Source organism: Lissotriton helveticus, chromosome 11 (genome assembly GCF_964261635.1).
Source record: "Lissotriton helveticus chromosome 11, aLisHel1.1, whole genome shotgun sequence".
Taxonomy (NCBI): domain Eukaryota; kingdom Metazoa; phylum Chordata; class Amphibia; order Caudata; family Salamandridae; genus Lissotriton; species Lissotriton helveticus.
The window spans coordinates 923,951,333-923,978,757 of NC_136072.1; the positions used below are offsets into that span (position 1 = coordinate 923,951,333).

General features: G+C 45.5%; 1 protein-coding gene across 18 annotated transcripts in view; it reads left to right on the top strand.

Annotated features, from left to right (window-relative positions):
• Positions 1-27,425, top strand: part of MTMR3 (myotubularin related protein 3) — a 1,335,997-nt gene that overhangs the window by 1,302,934 nt on the left and 5,638 nt on the right. Inside the window, exons 23-24 of one of the 18 annotated variants that reach the window (XM_078667226.1) lie at positions 5,187-5,271; positions 8,496-8,540. The exons of 16 other annotated variants lie outside the window; for them this stretch is intronic. In XM_078667226.1, the coding sequence (XP_078523352.1) occupies positions 5,187-5,271; positions 8,496-8,510 (100 nt within the window). In that variant the 3' untranslated portion in view covers positions 8,511-8,540. The remainder of the gene's footprint in view (positions 1-5,186; positions 5,272-8,495; positions 8,541-27,425) is intronic. One more of the 18 variants, XM_078667227.1, reaches the window with a different exon arrangement.

The following is a 27,425-nucleotide window of genomic DNA, read 5'->3' on the forward strand; positions in this document are numbered from 1 at the left end:
CATTAGCTCATAAGTAGTTAGATAAAACATACCTGCTCCCAGTGATTCAGATATCCTTACCAAGCACCCTACCCTAGAAAGTCTTACCTGTTCCTCATGCTGCAGGAGGCACAGCCTTTACTCTCAAAGTGTGCCATTGAATGGGTACGGCACTCTGAGGAAGGTGAGGGCTGTTTATCACGCTACCGCACTCTGAGGAAGGTGAGGGCTGTTTATCATGCTACTTCCTTGCTTCAAAATGGACAGGAGCCACTGGCCTCTCCTAGACCTTTTGCCAATAAATGTCTTTCTGCAGCAGATTAAACTCAGAATGGACCCAGGAAACTGAATGGCATCGTTGGACTTTTAGCACACATATTTTCATGTATCTGTCCTGCAGTCCCACAGGCATTACCTGCAGTTCAGGGTAAGCCAGGGACACCTTCATCAGCTGTGTTCCGCTATAGCTGAGCCCATCAGGTGTTCACTAAAGTGATGATGGTGGTTGCTGCCCATCTTCAGAGTTCAATAGTTCCTGTATTTCCATACTTCCATATCTCCATGCGTTGATGCTGAAGGCAGGCTCACCATAGTCCGTGGTAGACCACCTCCAGATGACGGCTGCACTTTTAATATTGTTGAGTTTGACCATAAGCAAGCCGAAGTCCCACCTGATTTCCTCACAGAGACTTCCATTCTTCGGGATAACCCTGGACACTGTCAAATTCATGGTCTTTCCTCCAGCGCAGCAACTCTGGGACATTTGAGCAATGATCTCGATATCTTGAGTTTAGTCCTTGGTCTGGATGATGATGGCTTTGAAGCCTGTGGATCTTCTGGCCTTGTGTATACTCAATATCAGCAACGCTAAGCAGCACATGTGCTCTGAAGTGGAATCTCAAATCCCAGTGGGCCAGCTTGAAGGCTGCCTCTGATTCCATGCAGATCTTGAGGGAGACGGGCCAGGATCTACTTTTGGTGGTGGCTAATCAATCCTCTTCTGCCCTATCGCAGACCCTCTCCCATTTGCACCAAGATCTCCCAGTTGTGACTGATAAATCACTACTTATTTGGAAGTCATTTACAGGAGGTGGAGGTCAGAGATCTCTCTTCTCTAGCGGATAGTTGGCTCCCCATCTAGCTCCTCGAGCTTGAGCCATTAGTTTCACCCTGAACGCTTTCCTACCATCTATTGGGGGAAGCTGGTGCAGGCGCTCACATACAACACCACTGCCTTGTGGTATTGCAACAAGCTGGGCAGAGGTGGCTCCTGCATGCTAAGAGGGTTTGTCGCTGGAGGTGCCTTGAGCAGGAGAACATCTTTCTGTGGAATTTGTATCATGAGGTGATGCAGGGTGTATTTGATCAGTGGGGAGAGCCCTAGCTAAATCTATTTGTCACCATTGAAAATGCACAGTGCCGATAAGTTTGCAAGAGCATTAGACCGGGGACTCGTTAAAATTAGAGTGGATTAAGGAACTCATGTATGCCACTCTCTCTCCAGTCCAGTGTTCTAAAGCAGATCAAGAATGACCATTTCCCGCTTAACCTAATTGCCACAGACTGGGTCAGGAGATCATGGTAACCAGAACTACTGAGAATGAGCATCTGTTCTTGGGTCCAGCTACCACTTTGGGAGGATCTCCTGTCCCAGTAGCAGGGTATTTTATCTGATCCTCCATAACTTAGACCTCCATGCCTGGAGATTGGCAGCAATTGACAGTTATTTGCCGACCGATGTGGTGGATGACTCTCTTCCACTAAATCCTTGTTTTGTGTTCTGAGTTTGAATACATTTTTGTATGGTGTGGTACCCGAAACACTGCCCCTTACAAGCTAACCATTGCAGTGCGTACTGTAAAAGGTTATTTGTCTCCCCTTTCAGCCTTTTTCCGTTTGCCTGACCAGCCATCCTTGTTTAAATCATCAGGTGTGGTTGATTTGAGTTTGGCACAAATGTTCCCTCCCAAACTATTTGTGATGCCCCAATGGGACCTTAACTTGGTCTTGACTCTTCCTATGTGTATATCAGTCAAGCCTATAAATAGTTATTTGCTGTGTCTTTTGACACTGAAAACCTCAACCTCTCCATGCTTATGCTTTCTCTGGTAGCGATGCAGATTTTGCAAGGCTGCACATAGTAACCTGTTTGCCTAGGTATGAGCTTGCCTTCTCCTTTTTTCTCACTGATTAGTCCTGTGTAAACTCCGCATACACAGAGAATGAAGACGTCTGGACATAAAAGTAGTGTAAAGATTTTATGGTGACTCCTTTACTAGTGACCTATAGGCTCTTTTCTATTATCAGCACCCTGCAGCTGATGCCACAGCCATCTTCCAAAAATAAAGTACACTGGCTATAGCGCACATGTGCGCAGGGAAGTGGCGTATCACTTAACAAATTAAGATTAATACACAGTACTGGCGCGCAAAGCTGTGATTTAACTTAGTTTCCAGTCTTGCCTGTAGATGAAATGACTACACACCTACTGGTAAACAGAAAGGGCTTGCAGATTGAGAGACGACATACCCTATGGCACTTGTGATGAAGTACCTGTCCGCCAAACTCTAAATCAGGCCCCAAGTTCTAATTGCATACCACTGAGCAATGACTCCCCCTTTGATTTACAAGGAAGGTGATTCAGGAGCCACAGCTTAGTTGCTAAAAACACAGTAAAAAATAGATTTGAATACTTCTTGCACACAAGTATGTATCTTGTGTCTGAGCATTGTGCCATGGGATATTCAAGATATGAAAATAGCTATGATGGTGAAAAATGAACGAGCACGTTTTTTCTGAATTCCTGGAATTCTTTTGTTTGTTTAATCATAATTGAATATATATGTATGTATATATACACTATCACATTAAAATGATATAGTGACCGATCAAAGCTAATTATCTTTCTGTATTGTCTCAGAAATAGTTTCAACTCCGAACAGTCTGATCTGCGGCAGCAAGGTTACTATCAAGCAACTACAAGCTAGCTCTGTCTGATTTACCTGTCAGCCCCTGTTCAAGGGGGTTGGGGGCAGGCAGGGGGGCTACTGAAGTTGCAGGTTGGGGTTGATTGACTTTTCTGTCCTGGGTCCATCCTACTATGGCTCTGCAAACTTGGGCCAAGTACATCCCTTTCAGCACTTTGACTCTCATGGGAGTGATGGGGAGTTTTCACAGGGAGGTTAGTACTCTATTTTACGGAAAGGCACAATATTATATACTACAGCAATGCATTAGATACACGATGCTCAGGTGCATCAAGAAAAGGCCCCTGATAGGTGTCCGCACCCCTTATCCCTCTACTCTATGGGCTTGGGTTTCTGCTTGTATAGTCTCCAGATCAGATGCAGCTCTCGCTCTGTCTCTGCCTCTGTCTGTCTCTCTCTCTCTCACATCACAGTTACTCTGTGGGACAGAAAAGCCTGTATATTCTCTCCTAGAGGGATGTAGCCATAACTGATCTCCGTCAGTGACACACAAGACAACAGGTAAGTCTGTGGTAGTCCTGCTCTGGTTGGGTAAGCTGCAGGCTGAGTCCTCTTAGGACAGCGCTGGAGTGGCAGCTTCTGACAGTGGCCCTGTTCTGGGCCCGGCAAGGTCTCAGGGCGGACATGGCTCACATTCTCAGATGAACCGACTCCTACAGAGAGGATGCTTTCAGTCAATCCAGGACATCCTTGTTTGGAGGCAGATTACCAGTCCTTATCTCTAGATTCAAGGCATCTGGCGATGATGGGGTACATCTGAGACCTGATTGACCACAATGAGTCATCTGGTTTGGTTCCAGAGGTATTCAACATCTGGGTTGCCAGGTGCTAATGCTGCATTTAGTGCCTTGAGCGTACGGCGTCATTCTTCAGGGCTCATAGCCTGCTTGGTACCTTTGGGGTCAGTGCCGTCCTTGACTCTTGATGTGGGAGTATCTTAGGTGAGCACCACATCGTCACTTTTGGGGTGACTGGGACACCACAGTACAGAGTCCTGGCTTCCCTGAAGCCAACCAAACTGGAACACATCCATGAGTAAAACACACAAGATGATGGACGGAATGGTGCACAATGGCAAAACATTCACCCCCAGTCACAGATCTGGGTTTAATCCATCGTTATTTTGCTCACCAAGCCACCCCAGTTCAGACATGGCCATATGCAAATCAGTCTTGACCCTGTGCCTCATGGGAAAAGTCCAGACCGAACTGCCAAGCCATGTCTTTCCTGGACCAGAATCAAGCATCCTAGGACCGGTTTCTGGCTATCAGCCGTCTTCAGCCAGGACAGCTTGACTCCAGTGGCTTAGTGAGCACGGGCCCCACGTCTGGGCATACCCTTCCCACCGTCCATCACCACCCCCTTTTGTACCGCTTTGTTCGCCATAAGTTGGCAGGGTATGCTCAGACGTGAGTCCCTTGCTCACTTTGCCACTGGATTCAAGCAAGCCTGGCTGAAGACGGCTGAAATGCCAGAAACCGGTCCTAGGAAGCTTGTTTCCGGTCCAGGGAAGGCATGGCTTGGCAGTTCGGGCTGGACTGTTCCCATGAGGCACAGGGTCAGACTGATTTGCATATGGCCATGTCTGAACTGGGGTGGCAGAATGGGCTAAAGAATGGTGATGGATTAAACCCAGAACTGTTGACTGGGTGTGAGTGTTTGATTGGTTCAGATGCTCCGTCCATCACCACCCCCTTTTGTACACACATCCATGAGTGCCATGGCGCGGAAGACATGGGAGGCTCATCTGGCATGCTTTGGAAGTGCTGCGGTTCCTCCAAGGATCGCGGGGACTGGTCCACAACTTCAATCACACAGTCTGAGAGTCTCTGGTGGGTGGACCCCTATGTGAGTGTCAACTGCTTCTAGCTCCAGCAGTCAGCTCCTCCGGCAAGGTTGGCTCGCTCATTCTCTCTTGCTGAGGCATAGTTCAGTAGATTCCCAGGACAAGTCAAACTGTTCCTCCTTCAGATCAGAATCCTAGTGATATCCCCTCATCTCTTAGAAGCTGGCTGCCAGGAAGACACCAGCCTTGGTTGCCCAATAGTCTTCTGGGTATTCTGTGGAACACCCTCTCCTTGGCCAGAGAGAACCTAGAATTGGAACAAGTGGTTCAGCAGCTCCCACTTTTATACATAATTGGTGGATAGGGGATGTGTAGTTTCTGTCTGTCTTTTTCGAACCAGTTTTGATCAGTACCCTTTTCATGTGTCTTCTCAGGCAGTCATCCATCCTCACCCTTTTTCTAGATGATGCTCTTCACTGGAGCTCCAAGTTGGAACACCCACAACAGAGGCACAACGAGGTGAGAGCAGTCTGCATTTGGGTATCAGCAGACAGACTTAATAGTGATTATCAAGAGAGAAACGGGTGGCTCCCATTCAAAAGGACCCTTTCTCCTCCCTGACAGCATGAACCCCAGTCCCGCCCCCACTCCTACCTCTGTGTCAGAAAGAACTGTATTAACTTTCTAAGGCAAGTCCTGTCTCCTCTTTCTCCACTTCGGTGTCTGGGTTCCCTTTCTCCAGTCAAAGGTATGTTAGCAATACAATTCCACTGTCTGGGAAAGCACTGTCTCTTCTATCTTATGTGCATGAACAGGCCATGACATCCAAAATGGAACCCTATGGGCCTTTTTCACTGTGGGTCAGTCAGGCGCTCATAAAATGCATACCAAACTCCACTAGCTTGCAAGCACACAGGGTCTCAGCACCAGGATTCTGCTTTCACAGCACTATGATTCTGGGTCAGAAGTGAAAATTTAGGATTAGGCTCCCATTAATATGACCCAGGTAAAAAGACCTATCATACTATGCCGTGACTGTAAGTCATACTGATATATTATGCTTCCACCACACTATACACCCAAACTCGGGAAAGGACAGAAGTCAATTTGTCTCTGCGGAGATTACGCATGGTGTATTCTAGATCCAGGAGCAGTCTTATGTCAAGACATATGTCAAGGACAGGGTAGGCATTGGATCACATGGTAGATTAATATGAGGCTGGAGCCAAAATCGGAAGATTCGGATACAAAATACTTGCAGTCGGGCACGCAGGGCAGAGTTCGCGACTGTACACTACACCTGGGACATTTTGACCCACCCAACACCAGATGGCCTAATTGTGCAAAAAAAGGTTACTTTATTGGATGTCTACCTTGATAGGCTGTCTAAATGTATGGATATTCTCTTCTTTAAAGTCTATTACCACTTCCTGTATGATTGTCTGGTATACCCATGCTTTGTTGAAATTGATGTCTTTAGCAACAACATATGCATCTGAGCAGTGCAGCCATTGTTTAAAAGTTCTTGCTTTTAATAGTCCTGGCCCTCAGTTTAGCATCCCTGGCCTTCAAGTTACATCAGCAGTGTTGGCGTTTTAAAGGTTGTAGCCATCAGTTCGCCTGGCTGTAGCACCCTCCTGTTCCTCATCAGCAGCTGCTACAATAGCCCTTTTGTGGCTTCTGGAATTAAATCTGTGAAACAAATTGACAAGCTGCAACCACTTCTTGATCTGTAACAACCACAGTCTATCTAAAACCTCTCCGAGTTCTTGAATTCCATCCTACCAGTATCCATCATGGCGAATGGCCTGTCATTTTAAAAATACTTATTTAAAGGTGGTTCACCATAACCTTCGACCGATAGGCCCATTAAATTGCATGCAAACGTTATTCTTTTCAATTCCAGAAAAGGCCTCCCCAACTCCCTACACAAAAACATTGCAATGGAAGGGATTGCTTCTCTCTTGAAAAAGGGTGCATTAGAAATCTTCCCAGAGGAACTTAGAGGCAAGAGGTATTATCCCTGGTATTTTAGAATGCACAAGAAGGATGAATACCAGCATCCAGGTCTGGATGTTTGGACTTGCTTCTGGTTTCTAGACCACACAGGAGAGATTTAAAATGATGACTCCCAGAATATCTGAGACTTGTCTCCTTGCTTCCTCTCTTTGCTAAGATGGCAGAAAAATTATTTAACCTCCAGTTAATGAAGTATATATTGAAGGAAATAATCTGCTATATGAAACTCAGTCAGGATTTAGATCCATGTACAGTACCGAATCGGCTTTGCTTCTAGCTTCCTAATCTTTGTGACTGTCTGCAGATGAGGGCAAGACAGTGGCTCTGATCCTGTTGGATTTAAGCGCCACATTTGATATGGTCCCCCACAGCCTTCTTCCGGAACGTCTATGGGATCTATGAGTTGGGGGCGGCACATTTGACTAGATCAAAGATTTCCTGCATGACCATTCTTTCCTGGTCATCCAGCAGTCCTACAAGTCTGAGATTTGCTCCCTGTTGCAAGGGGTGCCTCAGGGCTCGGCTCTGAGTCCGCCCCTGTTTAATGTCTTTATGTGCCCTCTGGCAGAGATTGTGGAACGTCATGGGGTGAAGATATTTTCATATGCTGATGATGCAAAGTTTAGAGCGTGCCTGGTGGACCTTGCAAAATGAATGACTTCTAGCTATTTGCAATTAAATGCTGAAAAGACTGAGATTCATTTGGTTGGCAAGGAATCATCCATTTGGTCTTCTGTGTGGTGGCCCCCTGAACGGGGGCAGGTCCCTGTCCCCAAACCTATAATTAAAAATCTGGGGGTTTGGTTTGACACTTCACTGTCCTTTGACCACCAGATCTCATCTCTGGCTGGCACTTACTTTGGCATCTTGAAGATGCTTCGCCCAATCTTAGAGTTGCTGCCAGAGTCAGCCAAGAAAACTATCATCCAGGCGTTGATAGTGTCTCACATGGACTACTGCAATGTCCTTTATCTTGCGGTCTCCAAGGGCAGATAACAATGTTGCAGATTGTGCAGAATAACGCTACAGTATGCTCCTTAATATTCCTAGGCGTTCCTTGTAAAGCTCCGTTGGCTCCCAATGCAGGACAGAGTGGTCTTCAAAGCCTTATGTTACTGTCATAGAATCCTAAATGGTAACGGTCGTGGATTCCTGTTCCCCCTCGATTAAACTCTATCGGCCCCATCGCAGTCTTAGATCGTCTGGAACTGCTGAAGTGACGATTCCCAAAGTTCACAGAGCTCATTTGGGTTCTAGAACCTTTAGTCTCCTTGTGGCTAAAACATGGAACCTTCTCCTTCTCGATCTCAATATGCAGCCCTCAGAAGTGCTTCTTCATAGGAATCTGAAAACCTGGTTCTTCAGGCAATCCACAGTCATTTAATGACTATGGCCAGCTAGTTGTATACGTTATTATTGACGGTAAAGGAGAAAACCTAGCGTGGGACCCTCCGTATTGGCGTAACCAGGCGTTTTACCAAGTAATAACATAAAATGACCCTGCAGCAAGAATATGTTTCCTACAAGAGTAGCATTAGATTTTTGTCTTTGGATCTTCAGGATTGGACCACAGAAACTATCTCACATTCACTTTAGGGGTCATATAATTGCAGTTGAACGTGCTTCTTTTTGGATTGTCTCCAGCTGAGGGTATTTAGAAAGGTCATGAATGTGGTTGTGTCTTATCTACATTATACATTATCTTTTTCTGTGATCTTCTCTAGATGACCGGTTGTTGAAAACCCCCCTGGGAGTCTTCAGCTTTTCCTGTAAGTTATGTTTTACACAAACTGCTCTTTTCCATCAAGTGAATAAATCTCATCTTGTCCTTTGTCATTGCATGCTATTTTTTATACAGAATTCCTCAGACCATTCCCTCCTCCGAGCAGATTGCTGCATATTTCTAATATGGTGCTGAAATTTCTAAGTTCTGCCAGCAGCTGCTGGATCTGTGTTGTGTCTTTTAGGACTGCTGGCAGTCTGCATTTCTCTGATTATGTTGCCATGCTGCAGTCATGGACATCAATTTTACAGCAGCCTAAAGGAGGACATTGTTATTACTTATCAAATACTTCACACCTTGTGTTGGTGGACAAATGTGCCACCGGTGGAGAAATCACCCCTCAGGTCACACCTTACTAGATGATAATAGTAACATATGTGTCTCTACACGCTTGGGGAGCTTATGTGGCAATTTGTCCATAAATGGTCAGCGGTCCGGTTTGTAGTCATGGAGGCATATAACTGTTCTAGACTTGAGGGCTATTAAGTTAGCTTTGAGGTTTTTCCTTTATCAGGTACAGACATTGACATACAACACAAGTGTAATCTTTTAATATAAACAGGCAGGGCTCAGCCGAATTGTGTAAAGAAGTGCTACACATTTGAGATTGCTTCATAGATCAGAAAATGAGACTTATCAGTTCATACAGTGATTAGGGGGAATTGGATAGTGTCCTTCCTAAGCAGGTTATACTGTATTAGTCACTAACGTAAGCTTCATCCGTAGGTAGATCTGTTTTGCCAACACCAAGAACAGGAAATGCAATCTTATTTACTATTTAGATTGTCCCATCGGGGAGTCGTTAGCACATAACTCAGATTTTTCCATAGATATTTCATCTGCTTTGTGTGTCGTCATCCTCCTCTGATTCTGAGAGCTATGCATTTAGTTCATCTTTACAACTTGCATGACGTTCTTCATTGTTCCGGGGCAAGGAGGCTTTGTACCAAGGCATGTTACATCTCAAGTGGAGACAGTTGTTTAGATTGGTTTTGAGACGACATTCTACCTCAAGTGGAGTGGAAAGTTATTTAATTCCAACTTGAGTACTCAGTTTGAAAGCCTGAAACGTAAGAGGTTTGCATATAGTTTACCTCAGGAGTTGATGGAAGGCTTTTTAGTGAGATCACACTCTTCCACTAAATCAGTGTATTCAAGCAGATGGAAGGTGTTTGAGATTTAGTGTTCGCCTTCTGTTAATGATCCATTGTCAGCACAGACTGTGTATATGCTTCAGTTTGTTTTGTCCATAGTGTAAGAAGGGTTTAGTGTTAGCACAGCGAAGGGTTGTTAGCAGTTTGACTGTTTTCTATGCCAGACCAGGTTTCATTATTTAAGTTGCTTGTCGTTTCTAGATGGCATAGAAATGTACGTAACTTGTTACCTCCCACTCCTTTTATTTTGCTGGCATGGGCTTTAATTTAGTTTTTTGATGTGCCATCTATTGGAGACCCGTTGTTCCTATTTGATAACATTTGAATCATGGAAGATGGATTTTCAGTTGGTCATCACATCTGCTAGAGTGTTTAGTTAGTTGTAGGTTCTTTCCTCTTTACTATGGTTTCTGAAAGTAATGTTACTTTAACCCATTTGGTGCGTCGGACGCGCAGGAGCCTTACGACGGAAGGGTTCTTGTGTGTGTCGGGTGACTCCCGCACACATCGCACTGGGAGTCCCTCTGGTGCGGGCACAAGAGGGATTTCCTTTATTCCAAAACAGCCTCGGGAGCTGTGGAATAGCTTCTCCAGTTCCTGAGGCTGTTCTGGGTTTTCTGTGAAATGACGATCAGCGTGCTCGTCTCGTTTCACTTTGACTGCCTAGGTGTTCGTGGGGCGATCTCAGACCCCCAAACACATAGGCAGACAGGAGAGGTATCATTCGAAAGAGGAGAATCTTCCCTTTCAAATGGTACCCCTCCCTATTGGATCCATGCTTCGGGATCACTGTAGGAGGGTGATTGCCAAGCAGGGATCCAAAACTAGACACCAGGGGGGGAGAGCGGCCCCTTGAGTAAGGGCTTTTGCACCCCCGTAATATTTTCAGCATATGCAGGCAATAGCCCCAGATCTGCCCCCCACTGGGGGGACAAAAGGCCAACTATTAAGCCAGGGACTATTTTGTTTCATAGTTCAGGGGTGGGTACTGCCTGTAATGGGTATGCCAATGCCTCCACCCCCAAAACAAAATTGCCACAGTCTTCTACCCCCCCTCCCATGGGAGGCCGATGGGGCAATAGCCTCTGATCTGCCTTTCTGGGGGCAAGATCAGTAAGCCCCCTAGGCACCAGGGATTGTTTCCTTTTTATTATTATACGTAGGGATGGGGTTGCCTAGAATGGACATACCAGTGCCCCCCACCCCCTCAAACAAATTTGACAGTCCTTCTGCCTCCCTCAGAAGGCAGATGGGGGCAATAGCCCCTGATCTGCCACCCTCGAGGAGGGAAAGAAAGCACCAGGGATTATTTTCTTTTTATACATAGGGTTGGGGGCATGCCAGTGCCCCCCACCCCAACACAAATTGGACAGTCTTTCTGTCCCCCCTCGGGGATTTGTTCAACAGCCCACCCTGCGGGTGAAGAAAGACCATTAGGCACCAGGGATTATGTGTTCATTTAATAAGTTTGATGGGGGCTGCCCACAGTGGGAATGCCAATTTCCCCCCCCCCCCTCTAAAATACAAATGGGCCAGTCTTTCTGGCCACCTTGGGGACCAGATGGGGGTTATTTCACAAATGTCTGGATTTTTAGGTTTCCATAGATGTCTGCAAGCCTGGGACTAAAAACACAGGTTCTATCACAAAACGACCTGATTTTCAAGAGGGTAACCTGTGTTTTTGGTCTCGGCTTGGTGACCATAGAGGAAAACCTACAAAAAACAGGCATTTATGAGAACTAGACACGCATAGGAGTCTAGGGAGGTGTGGCTTGCGTAGATTCCCCAATGTTTTCTTATCCAGAATCCCCTGCAAATTTAGCTAAAAAAAATCACATTTTCCTCACATTTATGTGTGGGAAAGCTGTTGGATCACTGGGCCCGCTCAAATTTCCAGACATCCAGCGTTCCCCCAGGTCTCCTGATAAAAATGCTACCTCACTTGCATGGGTGGCCCAAGTGCCTGCATCAGGAAGGGCCCAAAGCGTATTGTGGAGGTATCAGAATGATCAATCACAAAACAATGTGGTTTTGCAAGGGGGATCACCTGTTTTTTCGGTCCCAAGCTCGGCGGACATCTAGGGAAACCTGTCAAAACCAGACATTTCTGAAAACTAGACACCCAGTTGACTCCAAGGATGTGTGGCTTGCATGGATCCCCCAATGGTTTCCTACCCTGGGTAGGAAAATGTTGGGGGAGGTCAGTGTAAGCCACACCTCCTTGGACTCCCTCGGGTGTTTAGTTTTCAGAAATGTCTGGTTTTGCCAGGTGTCCCTAGAGTGAGATGCCATTTTTATCGGGAGACTTGGGGGAATGCTGGGTGGGTGGAAGTTTGTGGTTACCTGCTGATTCCAGAACTTTCCATCACAGAAATGTGAGGGAAATATGTTACTTTTTTACAAAGTTTGAGGTTTGCAAGGTAGTCTGGGTAACAGAACCTGGTGAGAGCCACACAAGTCACCCCATCCTGGATTCCCCTGGATGTCTAGATTAAAAAAAAATGTGCAGGTTTGCTAGTTTTTTTTTGGGTACCGGCAGAGGTAGGGTCCAAAATCCACAGCTAGGCACATTGCAAAAATAGGGTCTGTTTTCACTTGAAAAATGTGATGTGTCCATGTTGTGTTTTGATCCGTTTACTGTCACAGTCACTAGGTCTACCTACACAAGTGAGGGACCATTTTGTATCGGGAGACTCATGGTAGCACAGAATAGTAGAACAAGTGGTTTTATCAATTGACGTTCTGTGCATTACTGCCTTAAAATGTACGACAATGTGTAAAAAATAAGTCATTTTGAAAAATGTCATCTAATGCACTTTCTAGTATGGATACCCACAATTTCGGAGATGTGCAAATAACCACTGCTTTTAAACTCTATATTTTGTGTCGCATTTCGGAAATACATAGGTGTCCTTGATACCTATTTTTTACTCTTTATATGTTACCAAATGAATTGCTATATACCCGGGACACAATGAAAACCCATTGCAAGGCACAGCTCAGTTACTGGTTCTGGGTACCTCAGCATCTTTATTTATTTATTTGTTATTTATAAAGTTTTATAAAGCGCGAACATGACCAAAATGTTGGTGTCAAAGCGCTGTACAACCTAATAAATAGCATCAAATATACAGGGAGCAAAATATAGAATATACTGCATGAAAAGATAATACAAAGAGACATAGTGAAAACACCAGCAAAGAAATCAAATTGGCATGGATAGGAAGGAGATTATTCAGTAGTCTAATTTTTACTTCGTTTTTTATAAGTGCGAATGAAGGGATGGTCCAGATCTCTGGGGGAAGAGAGTTCCAAAATCTTGGGGCAATTCCAGAGAAAGATCTCTTATAGGTTTTCTTTTTGTGAAATTTTGGAGGTTTCAGCAGTAGGGAGCATGTACTACGAGAAGCCATATTACTTCTGGATAGCACCAGTTTCTGAGCCAGATAGCGAGGAGTGTTGTGTTGGATGGCTTTGTATGTCATGCATGCTATTTTTAGGTGGATCCTAGATTCATAAGATAGCCAGTTCAGAGAGTGGAGAGCTGGGGTGATGTGATCATTTTTCTTTACGTCTGTGATGAGCTGTGTTACAGCAAACAAATGATGGATGGAATGCTAACAATGCACACATTCTCCCCCAGTCGAATTCTAAGTAACTTCCGCAAAGTGTAACTGCAACAAATGATGGTCGGAATGCTGAATTATACAAACCTTCTCCCCCAGTCAAGTGATCTGGGTTAAATCCATTGTATTTTTGCCCACTACGCCACCCCAGTTTGGACCCAGCCATATGTAATCATTCTTGACCCTGTGCCCCATGGGAACAGATCAGACTGAACTGCCAGGCTTGGTTCTCCCTGGACCAGAAACAAGCATCCTGGGACCGGTTTCAGGGTGTGTCACCCTTCTTCACCCAGGCTAGCTTGAATCCAGTGGCACAGTGAGCAAGGGACCCACGTCTGGGCATACCCAACCCACTTAGGGCAAAAAGTGTTACAGCAAACAAATGCCGTGGAGCAGCTTGGAGGGTAGCCCTCAGAGGTGCTAGTCTTATTTTCGGTAGGCCAATAAGGGTAGCATTCTCATAGTCCAGTTTGGAGATCACGAGAGCCTGAACCGCCATCTTGAGATCTGCATTGGGCAGGAAAGGCTTTAGTTTTCTTAAGACGTGGAGATAGAAATTGGTCCCTCTAGTTGTGGATCTGATGTGATTCATCATGGAGAGTTTGTGGTTTAGTGTTATTCCTATGGATTTTGCTGAATCAACAATATGTGGGGTACAGTTTAAGGCTGTGAGTAGTGGGAGCCAATCTTTGATGTTCGAGGTGGGGTTGGGAGGCGAGATTAATAGGAATTGTGTTTTGAGGGCGTTAAGTTTGAGGTGGTTAAGTGTTAACCAATGTTGAGTTTTGTTTAAGATGTTTTTGAGAGTGCTAATGTCGTTAGGGGAGGTAATCCGCATGTACAATTTCGTATCATCAGCGTACATATGGTAGGAGATGTTGGAGTGTTTGAGGATTTCAGTCAGGGGTTTATTGTAAAGATTAAACAGGGTGGATGAAAGTGAAGAACCTTGGGGAACGCCGATGGTGACCGGTGTCTGATTGGATAAGTCATGATTGAATAGGACTCATTGAGATCTGTTTTGTCGGAATGAGCAGAACCGTTTAAAGACTGTACCAGAGAGACCCATGCTAAGTTCTAAGAGGTTCAGGAGGGTTTCATGTTTGACTGTGTCAAACAATGATGATCGGTCAAGAAGCATTAAAAGACAGGATTCATTGTGATCGAGAAAGCGTAAAGCATCGCCGAGAATGTGAACCTACAGGTCTTATATAACCCCGCAACCAGAAGGGTCCAGCGAATGTAACAGTATATTGCCGCCATACTTAGAAGAAGTTACAGTTGAAGACTGTGGCACGAATGGCTTTTTTTCAACTCAATTTCCATCTTTTTTTATTTCAACTGTTAGTTTCTATAGGAAAACTTTGAAGGATCTACACAAATGAGCCCTTGCTGAATTTAGAATTTTGTCTACTTTCAGTGGCAGCCGCCACATACAAAAAGTCGAGGTGAGGGAGAGGGGGTGAGTGCAGGACAGAGCACATTGGAGGGTGAGGGGAAACATAATAAGAATAAGATTATTAACATTAAAGTTACACTTACCTGCTACCGGCCACCGGCTACGTCGTGCCTTGGTGCTGGGACTTCCTTGTCACAGCAGACACTGCAGAATAGTCACAGAGTTCCTGTCCAATCCCTATGCAGCAAAGCAGCACAGGGGTTGGCCTGAACAGGCTAGAAAGATGCCCTGCTCAGATCAGGGAGTCTGTGGCATGTCTCTAACCGTTAGAGAGCATGTGAGTTTTGGTCAGCCTGAAATGGCTGACCAAACACACAAGAGCACTTAGGGAGTGCACTAGCACTCCTCCTCCTCCTCCCATGGCTTAGCGCCCCCATGCACCTGCTGGCTGATACAGCGGTTTAAAAATAAAACAATACTGAAATATTGTTTTATGTTTTATCCTGTTGGCTCTGAGCTAGTGTGGCAATGCTCCTCCGCCATTGTGGAGGAGCCGCCCTTGTCTACTTCTCAGAAATGTATAGCTTTACGGGATACATTATTGCTTTTGCACTCATTTCTATCACTAACTGGAAGGAAGTTGAAAGCACAAAAATAGGCCATGTCCCAGTAAAATGCCAAAAACTGTGCTAAAACATTGGTTTTCTGACAAAAGTGTGTCTGTTCCCAAAAGCTGAGAAGATGGTGATTTTAGCATAACAAATCCTTTGTTGATACCATTTGCAGGGGGAAAAACCAGATGCTTTCTTCTGCAGTACTTTTTTTCTCATTCACCCCGGCCACCCCAAAAAAAAATGTAGCTGTTTTTTGGCTAATTTCTGGATCCCCTTCAGGAGAATCCACAAACCCTGGGTACCTTTAGAATCCTCAGGACGTTGGAAGAAAAAGACGCAAATTTGGCTTGAATACCTTATGTAGACAAAAGGTTACAGGGGCATAAGCGCTAACTATCCCAAATAGCTGACAAAAAGTGCTTTTTCACTGGGGAGGAAGGCAGGCCTAGCAGCGAAGGGGTTAAGGGTGAGACCTTTATTTTTACTAAAGTTGCTTTTGTATTTCAAGAGTCCAGATGTTACTTTGCTTTTATTCCCCCACCCTAGTTCTTCAAAAAAGAGGACCATCTCTATACACTTGAACCAAGGAATGCGATCCGTCATTATACTAATTCTTTCTGAGTAGCTAACAATCTCCTCTTTGGGCTTGAGCCTACTAGGGTAAGGAAAAGTGTGTGCAAACAGATTGGTTCATGTGGATTTCATTGATATTTAGGCTCTGCTATGAGTTATGAACAAGGTTCCTCTGCACTCGAGGCTTATTCTACTAGAGCTGTGGCTGCTTCTTCAGCATTGTTAATATGTGTACCTGTTCAGAGGTTTTGTGAAGTAGTTATTTGGACATCTGTGTATTGTTTTGTTATCATTATTACTTGGACATTTACATGAGAGATGCATGCCTGTTTGGTAGTAATGTTCTTTAGTCTTTTTTTGTTGTGCCTCCTCAACCCACCTTTTAATAAGATGCTTTTGAATTCTTTCTCGTAAAAAATCTACTGAATGATCAATGCCTCCTAAACCTTTTTAGGTCTCGCGTGCGAACCCAGCACATGCGCTGCTTCGTTTCCGAGACACTATTGTTGCCGCTTTCCTTCTCGAAGGGAGACAGGAGGTGGCACGCTCGGACAGGAGCTGTGCACTCCATACTCATGCACATCTCCTGTCCCCGGAGGTTGGCAGCGCGCGCATCGCGCACTTTCCGTTTTCCTCCCAACCCCTTTTGATTTCTCTGTCAGCTGGTCACAGGAAGCAGAAAATAAAGGCCGCCTCGCTTATGGTCTCTCAGAAAGACGACGAACAGTCTAATGGCGAATTTTACATTTGTCAGTGAATGATGCCCAATTGTTCTTAGATTACACCACGTCTCTGGTTCAGTGGCTGGCACAGCTTTTCAATTAGCTGCCGAGACGACGCAGGCCTCATGCTGGAAACTGTTTGTGAGACGCTTCCACACCGCGTGTGACGGGGGAGCGGGCCACCGCATAGAAGCGACCCTTGTTCCAGCAGCGACACTTCAACTTCCCAGCAGATAGCCGGGGAGGGGGTCCCTCGAGAGCAGGGAAGGAAAATGTTAGATGTGCTGTTATGGCCTCCTTCCAAGCCAGATCCAATTTTTACGTTTCAAATGGCTTCTAACTTGAGTTGTGTGAAAGCAATCTGTCACCGTGCCCTAAACCACCGAGTTTCGCACAGGTCTGAATTATGGACTGTGAAATTACATTTTAAGTGACTGTAATTTGAACATCGGGTCCTTATTACGTGTTATTTGCAGTTTGCGGGATTTGTTCTGTATGTTAATTTTGTTTTGTAAACAAAGCGAGTAGTATATTTTATTTACGCACCACTACCCTCATATTTATCGTTGTATATCATGCTGTAAACATGCCAAGCATTTTTTTCTTCTGTTTGAATTGGATTCCCAATGCTTTGGTTTTTAGGTCTCGCTAGCGAATGAATATTCTTATTTAGACTTTCCTATTTAATTTTATTTAAGTTTGCCATTAGGAAGTTCTTTTGCTATGGGGACTTTGGAGCGCTGTAATAAAGGGAATACATATTGAATTTTGACACTGTTGCAGAATTCTCCACCGACATGAAAGCAAGAGGGTGTATATTGTTATCAAGGATAAAGCGAGAATGACATTGAATGTTCAGTGTGGTAATCTTTTTTTTTTTTTTGCAGAGTTTTATATAGCGCAAACTAGAACCGAACCGAATCAGTTATCAGAGCGCTTTACATAGCACCAGTTACGTTACATGAGGACACACTTTCATTTTAGGCACGGGGAGATTAAGTGATTTGCCCAGAATCACAGGGGGTTTTTGGCGTCGTTACCGAGACTCGAACCCAGATCCCCAGGTCCGAGGTCGAGCGCCTTAGCCGTTAGGCCAACCCCTCTCCCCATACAAAGTTAAAAAAATTGCTCTTGATTAATATATGCTCATTGTAAGTAAGGCATCAGTGGAGTTGCAGTTCTTCCTTTGAACAGTTAACCCAAATGTTCAACTGAAAACTCAATAAGGATTAATGTTTATAAAATAGAGCTCTTTGGTTCAAGGTATGTTAACTTCTTGTGTCTAAAAAGTTGGAGACCTATTCTTAATATGGGGACAATATGTTAAGATACAGATTCTAAAAGACCTATTGCATTTGCAATGCAATAGGTCTCACATTTATGCGAGTTTGAGCTATTGGCTCTGTAAATGACAATGCCTTTTTTTTTTAGTTTTTAAAACATAAATAAAAGGCACTCATAGGAGCAACCAGCTAGGGCCTATTAGTAGCACTGGTTGCACTGATTGTGGGTATCGTTTCACCAAGAATCTGCCCACCGACACTATGATCATTGGTTCGGGTCCTCAGGGCACCATTAAGGCTTGTCTCATGAATGTTAGATCTATGAGGAAGCACTTCATTGACATAACAGATCTGATTATTGATAATCAGTTAGATCTCCTATTCATCACGGAGACCTGGCCCGATACCTTTTCCAACCCAATTGTTGCGTTGACTACCCCGGTGGGCTATAAAATTCATCGTCTGGACCGCCCAGTTGGTAGAGGCGGGGGTTTGGCTGTACTATACAGAGACTGTTGGTCTCTTTGCAGCGAAACCTCCACCTTTTGGGGGTGTGTGAGGCTCTTGACATTTGCTTGCAAATATCTCCACATTTTACTTTAGGGGGTCTTTGGAATATCGACCTCCAGGGCCAGCTAAGGCATTTCTGGATTCTTATGGGGACGCTTTGGCAGAGATCACTACGCTTTTCGAATTACTTGCTTCTGGGCGATTTTAACTTGCATCTGGATGTCACAGACTCTGCGGATTCGGCTGTTTCTCTTGAGACGCTTCAGATGGCTCAGCTCTCCCAATAGGTGGAACATCCGACCCACCAAGGGGGGCATACTCTTGACCCCATCTGTGCTAATTTCCAGATATCCGTGGTGAAGCCTCTACAGTTCACTTGGTCGGACCATTTCCCCATATTTTTTTCATGGGTGGTGCAACGCCCGGTGCGGGAGGCCAGTTACCATCGTCCCCTCACTGCTAGAAAACTGGACGCAGGGCAACTTAGCGGCTGTTTGGCTGCGAGGCGGCCCCCCTTTCTTGGCAGTTTGGACGAGAATGTGGCTAGTTTTGCTGACTGGATTTCTGATTCGGTCAGTGCCCTTTTCCACTCCGGATTCAGAAAAGGGGGTGGTGATGAACAGAGTGCCTGAATTAAGCAGACCACTCTTACCCAGTCCAAAGATCAGGGCTTGATCCATCACCGTTTTTTAGCTCACTGCACCATCCCAGCTCAGAACTTGGCTATATGCAAATTAGTCTGTTCCTGTCCCAGTGCATGATGGGAACAGGGCAAACCAAACTACCAAGCCAATTCTTGTACTGGGAAGGAAACAAGCTTCCGGGGACCGGTTTCTGCCATTTCAGGCGTCGTCGGCCCGGCTTGCTTGAATCCTGATGGTGCAATGAGCAAGGGACTCACATCTGAGTATACCCTTCCACGCTTATGGTGGACAAAATGATTCAGAAAAGGGGGTGGTGATGAGCAGAGTGCCTGAATTAAGCAGACCACTCTTACCCAGTCCAAAGATCAGGGCTTGATCCATCACCGTTTTTTTTTTAATTCAGACACTCTGTTCATCACCACCCCCTTTTCTGAATCATTTTGTCCACCATAAGCGTGGAAGGGTATACTCAGACATGAGTCCCTTGCTCACTGCTCCATCAGGATTCAAGCAAGCCGGGCCGACGACGCCTGAAATGGCAGAAACCGGTCCCCGGAAGCTTGTCTCCTTTCTGGTGAAGAATTGGCTTGGTAGTTTGGTCTGCCCTGTTCCCATGATGCACTGGGCCAGGGACAGACTAATTTGCATATAGCCAGGTTCTGAGCTGGGATGGGGCAGTGAGATAAATAACGGTGATGGATCAAGCCCTGATCTTTGGACTGGGTAAGAGTGGTCTGCTTAATTCAGACACTCTGTTCATCACCACCCCCTTTTCTGAATCATTTTGTCCACCATAAGCGTGGAAGGGTATACTCAGACATGAGTCCCTTGCTCACTGCTCCATCAGGATTCAAGCAAGCCGGGCCGACGACGCCTGAAATGGCAGAAACCGGTCCCCGGAAGCTTGTCTCCTTTCTGGTGAAGAATTGGCTTGGTAGTTTGGTCTGCCCTGTTCCCATGATGCACTGGGCCAGGGACAGACTAATTTGCATATAGACAGGTTCTGAGCTGGGATGGGGCAGTGAGCTAAATAACGGTGATGGATCAAGCCCTGATGTTTGGACTGGGTAAGAGTGGTCTGCTTAATTCAGACACTCTGTTCATCACCACACCCTTTTCTGAATCATTTTGTCCACCATAAGCGTGGAAGGGTATACTCAGACATGAGTCCCTTGCTCACTGCTCCATCAGGATCCAAGCAAGCCGGGCCGACGACGCCTGAAATGGCAGAAACCGGTCCCCGGAAGCTTTTCTCCTTTCTGGTGAAGAATTGGCTTGGTAGTTTGGTCTGCCCTGTTCCCATGATGCACTGGGCCAGGGACAGACTAATTTGCATATAGCCAGGTTCTGAGCTGGGATGGGGCAGTGAGCTAAATAACGGTGATGGATCAAGCCCTGATCTTTGGACTGGGTAAGAGTGGTCTGCTTAATTCAGACACTCTGTTCATCACCACCCCCTTTTCTGAATCTTTTCCACTCCGGTGCATAGTAAGCTCAGGAGAGAGTCTCCCTCTAAACCATGGTTTAATCCGGAGTTGAGAACACTGGAACATGCCTGTAAGGGTCTTGAGAGAGCCTGGCGCTCTAGTGGCTATTGTCCAATTGCCAAACAGGCACTTAGAGCTAAACAGAAGCTTTACTACTCATCTATTGGCCTAGCCAAGGGTTGTTATTTTTCAGCTCGTATAGAGCGGGCCAACAATAACTCCAAAGAAATATTTGCCATTGTGCAGAGTTTTGTGGCTCCCAAGGTCCAGGCGGCAGTGATACCATCCTCTGTTACCTGGTGTAATACCTTGGCTAATGTCTTTCAGGAAAAAATAGCCTGTATCCAACAATCTTTATTGAATGTGCCCAGGTTAACTTTGGCTGCTTCTTCGGGGTTACAGGATAAGGAGCGGGGTAGTACCTTTTCTGGATTTAGTCCAGTGGATTTAACTATGTCGCTCAGAATTCTGAAAGCACTTAAATCCAGCTCGCCGAAAGATCCTTGTACCGCTAGGCTCCTAGCGGAGGTGGCTGACACTATTAACTTTGAGGTCAACCTAGTAATCAATCAGTCGCTCCGCGAGGCCAGGGTTCCGTCGCCATGGAAGCAAGCACTAATCCTGCCCCTCCTTAAGAAGCCGTCCCTTGACCCACTGTCACCTGCCAATTATCGGCCTATCTCGCTTTTGCCAAGTTTGGCCAAAGTCTGTGAGAAGGTCGTGACATCTCAACTTACCAACTTTGTTCAGGTGTCTGGCCTGCTACACCCAGCGCAATCAAGGTTCCGTGCTGCTCATAGCACGGAGTCTGCGCTTTTGGAGGTCACAGAGGCGATCCGTGAGTGCCTGGATGCCGGCGGGAGAGTCGCCTTGGTTATGCTCGATCTCTCTGCGGCATTCGATACGGTGCCCCATTCGCTACTCCTGGATCGCCTAATGGCTATTGGCATCTCGGGTTCGGCTCTGAGTTGGATTCGATCTTTTTTGGAGGGCAGATCTCAGCAGGTGTGGCTGCCTCCCTGTGCGTCTGCTTCGTTGCATCTGTCCACTGGCGTTCCGCAGGGGTCATCCCTTAGCCCTCTTCTCTTTAACATCTATGTGACTCCGCTGGTCTACCTTGCGGAGTCCTTGGGGGCTAAGGTGATGGCCTATGCTAATGACACACAACTCCTGTTCTCCTGGAGGAGGGGAGAGGACTCGGTGGAGGTCGTGCAGCATTGTCTAGCCGCGGTGTTCCATTGGCTGGCAAGCGCACAGTTGAAGTGCAATGACGAAAAATCGGAGGTTCTCCTGTATGGCTCATTCCCTGTGGATTTCAGGGATAGAATATGGCCTTCAGATTTCCCTCGCCCTATGGCGAGCAAGGGCTCTGCCAAAAATCTCGGGGTGTGGTTTGATGAAGACCTGAATTTTTCAACCCAGATAAAGAAGTTGACAGGGACATGTTTTGGATCCCTGAAAATCTTGAAGAAATTTCTTCCTCTTCTGCCAGCCAGCTCTAAGGAGACGGTGGTCCGGGCACTGATTTTATCCCACCTGGACTATGCCACCGTCCTTTTGGTGGGTAGCCCCGCGTATCTGACTAGGAAATTGCAAGTGGTCCAAAATGCGGCTGCTAGATTGCTACTGGGGCTGCCTTTTAAACAGAGCGTTCGTATTCATTTACGTACCCTGCATTGGCTCCCTGTGGAGTCTCGCTTTAAATTTAAAATGTTATCTATTGTTCATCGCGCTGTGTATGGACTAGGTCCTAGCTACTTGCAGAAGAGATGTACCTTCTATAAACCCTCTCGGCATTTGCGTTCCTCGGACCAGTTGCTAATGCAGAACCCTCGGTTCAATCGCCAGAGGCTAGGCGGTAACTCCTTCGCCCGCAAAGCTGGCTTGGCGTGGAATCTGTTACCACTGGCTCTGAGGAGTGTTCATGACCCTCTGCTTTAAAAAAAATTTTTTAAAACGCTGCTCTTTTAAGCTTGGATTCGGAGTGTGGATTTAATTTGTCTTTCGGGAGTTAGCACCGGGACACTTTTAGTACCTGTGCGCTGTACAAATGAAATATAACATAACATAACATAACATTGTCATTTACAATCCCAATAGCTTAAACTCGTGTAAATGCGAGACCAATTGCATTGCAAATGCTTGTTGCCAGATGTCCTACACCATGCTTAAATGCCAGAGGAGGGGTCTGCTTTAAGTTCCTCACATTTAGGGAGAGTCCAGGCTGAAATTCTCATTTTTTTCCTTTACTTTTGGTACTGGACACCACATATGTGGTATAAATGTGGATTATTACCTCATTCTGTTTGTTGAAGATGTAATGTGTATGATTCTGACCTCATAACATATTGTGGAGGTGTTTAACAATATTGGGCAAATAAATGGGTAAACCGGACACAGTCAGTGTTACTTTAATCTCTTCTCCCCGTCTAACTTTATTGCATGACTTGTCAGACTGCACTATCTCTACTAATCCCAGGTATAGATGGCTTGTATCATCAAGAGAACAGGTGTTGCTGTGTGAAGCAGGCGCCTGTATAATGCATTATGTGGTTTTCCTTCCCTAACATATACTCTCACATTTTTCGGCACTCTGGATTGTGCAATCCATTCTTAAAACATTTTTTAAGGTTTATCATAGGATTTTTCAGGAAATAATTGAGCCGTTCATAGGCTATTACAGGGTGTTCTTCATCATGAGGACAGATGGACACAGACACCCTGTGTCATGTTTGATTAGAGAACACATCTATGAAAATTGCTCCAGGGTCCACGCACACAGCAGGGAATTGTTCTAATATCGTAACTAAAATGAAGAGTCCTAGGTTGCAGGACCAGGACTACAATTAAGTATTCTTTCTTTTCCACTGTCATATGCTTTTTGGCGATAATAACAGAACAATTTCACTCCACCACTCAAGTAGGACGATGTTCTTGTATAACTTTATCTCATTGTCCCTGAGGACACCTGATGGAGAAGCAGACGTAACACAATAAGCAAGCAATAGAGCAATTGAATATTTGTTTAGTCTCTAGTATAGTGTATTTTAATTGTGGGGTGGAGGGAGAGGTGGGCAGGAGGAACTATGATTTATTAAAGCACAAACTTTTTTTATCTACCAAAATGATCGGATGTGGTAAAAATGGTATAGGTTAGAGTGCAAGAGCACCCAAGTTTATGCACAATTTTTAGTTTTATTTTTGCTGCTGTCTGATATCAAAGTGTCTCTGGCATCAAGCAGTAGCCGAGAGTTTTATTGATTCTTCTCCCCACCTATACTTTAGGCAGGAAAACCAATCTGTTTCGTGAATACAGTTTATCAACATCGTCTGAATTTTGCAAACCCGATCTGACACACTGAGTGCTTGCCTCCGTGGCAGTGGCATAATCTATATGGCCAAGTGAGGAGCGCAGAATTGTTAGCGGATAATGCTGATATTCCATTTGCAAAGTGTGGAGTACCAGATTATACTTTGTGCCCTCATGCACAGAGATCTCTCTGTAATGCACCTGTATCTATTTGGAATGTCATCCCTTCACCCTTTTTAGATAATCCCTATACCCTCTTCTAAGATTCAATGACCTTCATCTCGATTCAGTATCTAAGGTTAGGTGGTGTTGCCTTAGCCCAATTATTTTAGATTGTTCCTGTTCTGTCCCTTCATGCCCATTAGACTTACGAGGTGCTGTGCCAGCCAGTAGGAAGAGGGCATCTTGGATGGAAATCCGGCATCCCTCTACTCAGGATCCCATGAGTCTTTCTGACATTCTCCTTTTGGCATGCATTGTTAGTGCGCAAATTAAAATAACCCTGTAATAAGAGTGGTGTACTCACTGGAGTGCAAGTTGATTTTCAAAAACTTCTCCGCTGATCATGTCACATTAAGGCCATTTGTTATACATTGTGCTTTTTTGGCGAATAACACATTTACTACTCATCCATGAATATTGTACTCCTGAGATTTTTTTAAACAAGCGATATCTAGGGTTAGGGTTACCCCCTTTCAGGGCCCTAGTTTCAATGGCACCAGTGTTGGTTTTTAACATGGCTCAGCGCTTCTGGCGCGGAAAAGCTGTGTCTAAGAACTGACGTCAGCACGCGGAGGAGGAGTCGAAGTACTCCGACGACGTCATCACGGCGCCGACGACGGACGCAGAGCCGCAGACGACGCCTACCGACGCGCAAGGCAACCAGTAATACTCCACTCTCCCGAAGTGCTTCAGGTCCTTGTTACAATCTCTGTAGGTTTGCCACTGCCCCAGATCTTTTCCCATTTCTTCAGGCAGCCTCTGTTAGATAGTTCGTTCCGACAACCAGCATCAGTCTAGATCTCTTCCCCAGTCCTCAACCCTTGGTAAAGCCTGTAGTCCCCAGCATCTGGCCAGGTTGCGTTTGGCTACCACCGCAGCCAATGCCAGCCAGATCCTAGTATATCTCGCCCAATCCTCTTCTCCAGGGATCTTGAACCATTTTGTCTCCCTGCCGAACCTCCGCCCCCACCACCTGAGTCATAAATCTCCCAAGTTTACCCCAGTATATCTGTCTGTGGGCATTCCCATATTAAGTGGTAAAATGTTCTTTCCTGGCAACAGTCCCTGTGGCACTGTGACTACTCTGCCCTAACTAAATGGTGTGAAAGCTTTCTGGAGCAGTATGTGCAGTGGAGGACCTTTAGTTGAATTAGACGGAAACAGAAGCTAATTGTTACCTCTCTGTCCTTGTAAAGCCTCCATCCAATCCTCATCCGGTCAACATCTCCCATCCAAGCCATTCTTAATTAACCTAGGGGGTCTGGTGTACTGTTTACCAGGTTTTTTGTACACTAATTATATTGCCTTCCTTTATAAGGGATCTGTTAAAAGTCTATCCTCCAAGTGAGAGGACTCAGCCAATCCATCGCCCTCACAAATATGTTCCCTGATAGCGTGGCCCAGCTGCAGATATGTCAATCACTCCCCGGGTCCTAGTTCGTACTCTTGCTGGAGATTCTAAAATTTTATGAACGTGTTATTTCTCCAGACATCCCCTAATTTTTCAAGCTACGGCAGTTCCAGTTTTCCAGAGCCCTGCAGTCTGCCCATCTTTTCTAGTTGTGCACATGCCCACAAGGTTATCATCTCTGTAAGTTTTTCTCCCCAATCCAAGTGTTTTGTTGCCTCGCGCCATGCTCTAATTACCGTTTGTGTATGTATCGGCAGTTCTTTATTCACTTTGTTACCATAAAGTAATTGTACACAGCCCCTTGCACCCATACATGTTCTTTCCACTCTACAGGCTGGTTAAGTTCTATCTCCAAACATCCAGTCATTCACCGTGACCAGTTGGGTGGCCCAGTAATAGTACCTTACGTCTGGTATTGCCTATCCTCCGTCATAGACGCTCCTTTTTAGTTTATGTAAGGCAATTCGAGCCGCACCTTCCATCTATAAAAGGGAGTGCAATTCCGCCTCAACCGTTCCAGCAGAATGATGACTGAATCTGATAGGGGAAATTCTGCAGGACATAAAGTAAGCGGTGAAGCGTCATCATTTTTAAATAGGGCAGCTCGGCCCATTAGCGTTAAGGGTAGAGTCTTCCACCTCCCTGCATCACTTTTAAATCTCTCAAGTTGGGGCAACGGGTTCCTCTCATAGAACTTCTAGGGGTCCCTTGTTATATTGATCCCCATGTATTTAAACTCCACCAGTTCCATAGGGACCTCACACCACGATGACAGTTTAGGAATCCCCACCCTGCCAATGGAAACAGTGGGTATTTTTTCCCCAGTTAATGCGATAGCCCGAGTAGTCCCCGAGTATAAAAAAGATTTGCAGGATTCTATCAACAGACGGCCTCGGACTCTGTACGTATAAAAGAATATCATCAGCATTCCGGGAGATCCGTTCATCCCACTCATCCCCGATTTGGATTCCCCATATCACCGAGTCCTGATGAACCCACGCCACCAATGGCTCTAGCGGCTAAGCAAACAATATTGAGGAGAGTGGGTAGCCTTGCCTTGTTTCCTTTTGCATATTGAACTCTCGGGATACCTCAGCGTTAACTCTCAACCTTGCCAACGGCTGCTTATAAAGCAGTTTAATACATCCCAGGGCTCGAAAAATCCATAAAATGGTACTAGTCCTGCAGGACTAGTACCTTAAAAAAATGTCCTCGACCTAACTGCAACCTACTTGACCTCCGTCTCTGAAAGCGGAGCAAATGTGACAAGATAACAAGATTTAAAGGCATCTTTATTGCTCATTAACTTTGTGAGCAATAAAAATGCCTTTAAATCTTGTTATCTTGTCACATTTGTTCTGTTTTCACAGACAGGACAAATGTTGCAAGTAGGACCTAAAAACATCTCAACCGTGTTAAATTTAGCTCGACTATGCAAGCGGTCGAATGGAATTTTCGAGCCCTGCATCTAATGAATGTCGGTCCAATCCCCATATGCTCTAGGACCGCCCACAGGTAGTTCCATTCTATGCTGTCAAATGCCATCTTAGCATCCAAAGACCGAAATGCTGAAGGCTGCGAAGTATCCAACCCAGTGAATGCAGGACCCGAACAACCTACGCAGGTTGAGCCTGGTATTTCTGCAGGGAATGAAGCCTGTCCTTAAGCACTTGGCTAGTATCTTCACGCATACTTTAACCTCAAAGTTCAGTAGGGAAATGGGCCTAAATGATCCACAGTTCGTCAGGGGCTTACCCTCCTTGAGTATTACTGTATTCAGCACCAAGCGCTAATCTTTAGGCAGAATCCCGGTCTGACGTGCCTCCTGAAACATTGATAGAAGATGCGAGGCAACCTTGTCCAGTGTACATTTAAATAATTCTGGTGGGGGACAGTTCGGTCCTGTTGCCTTCCCA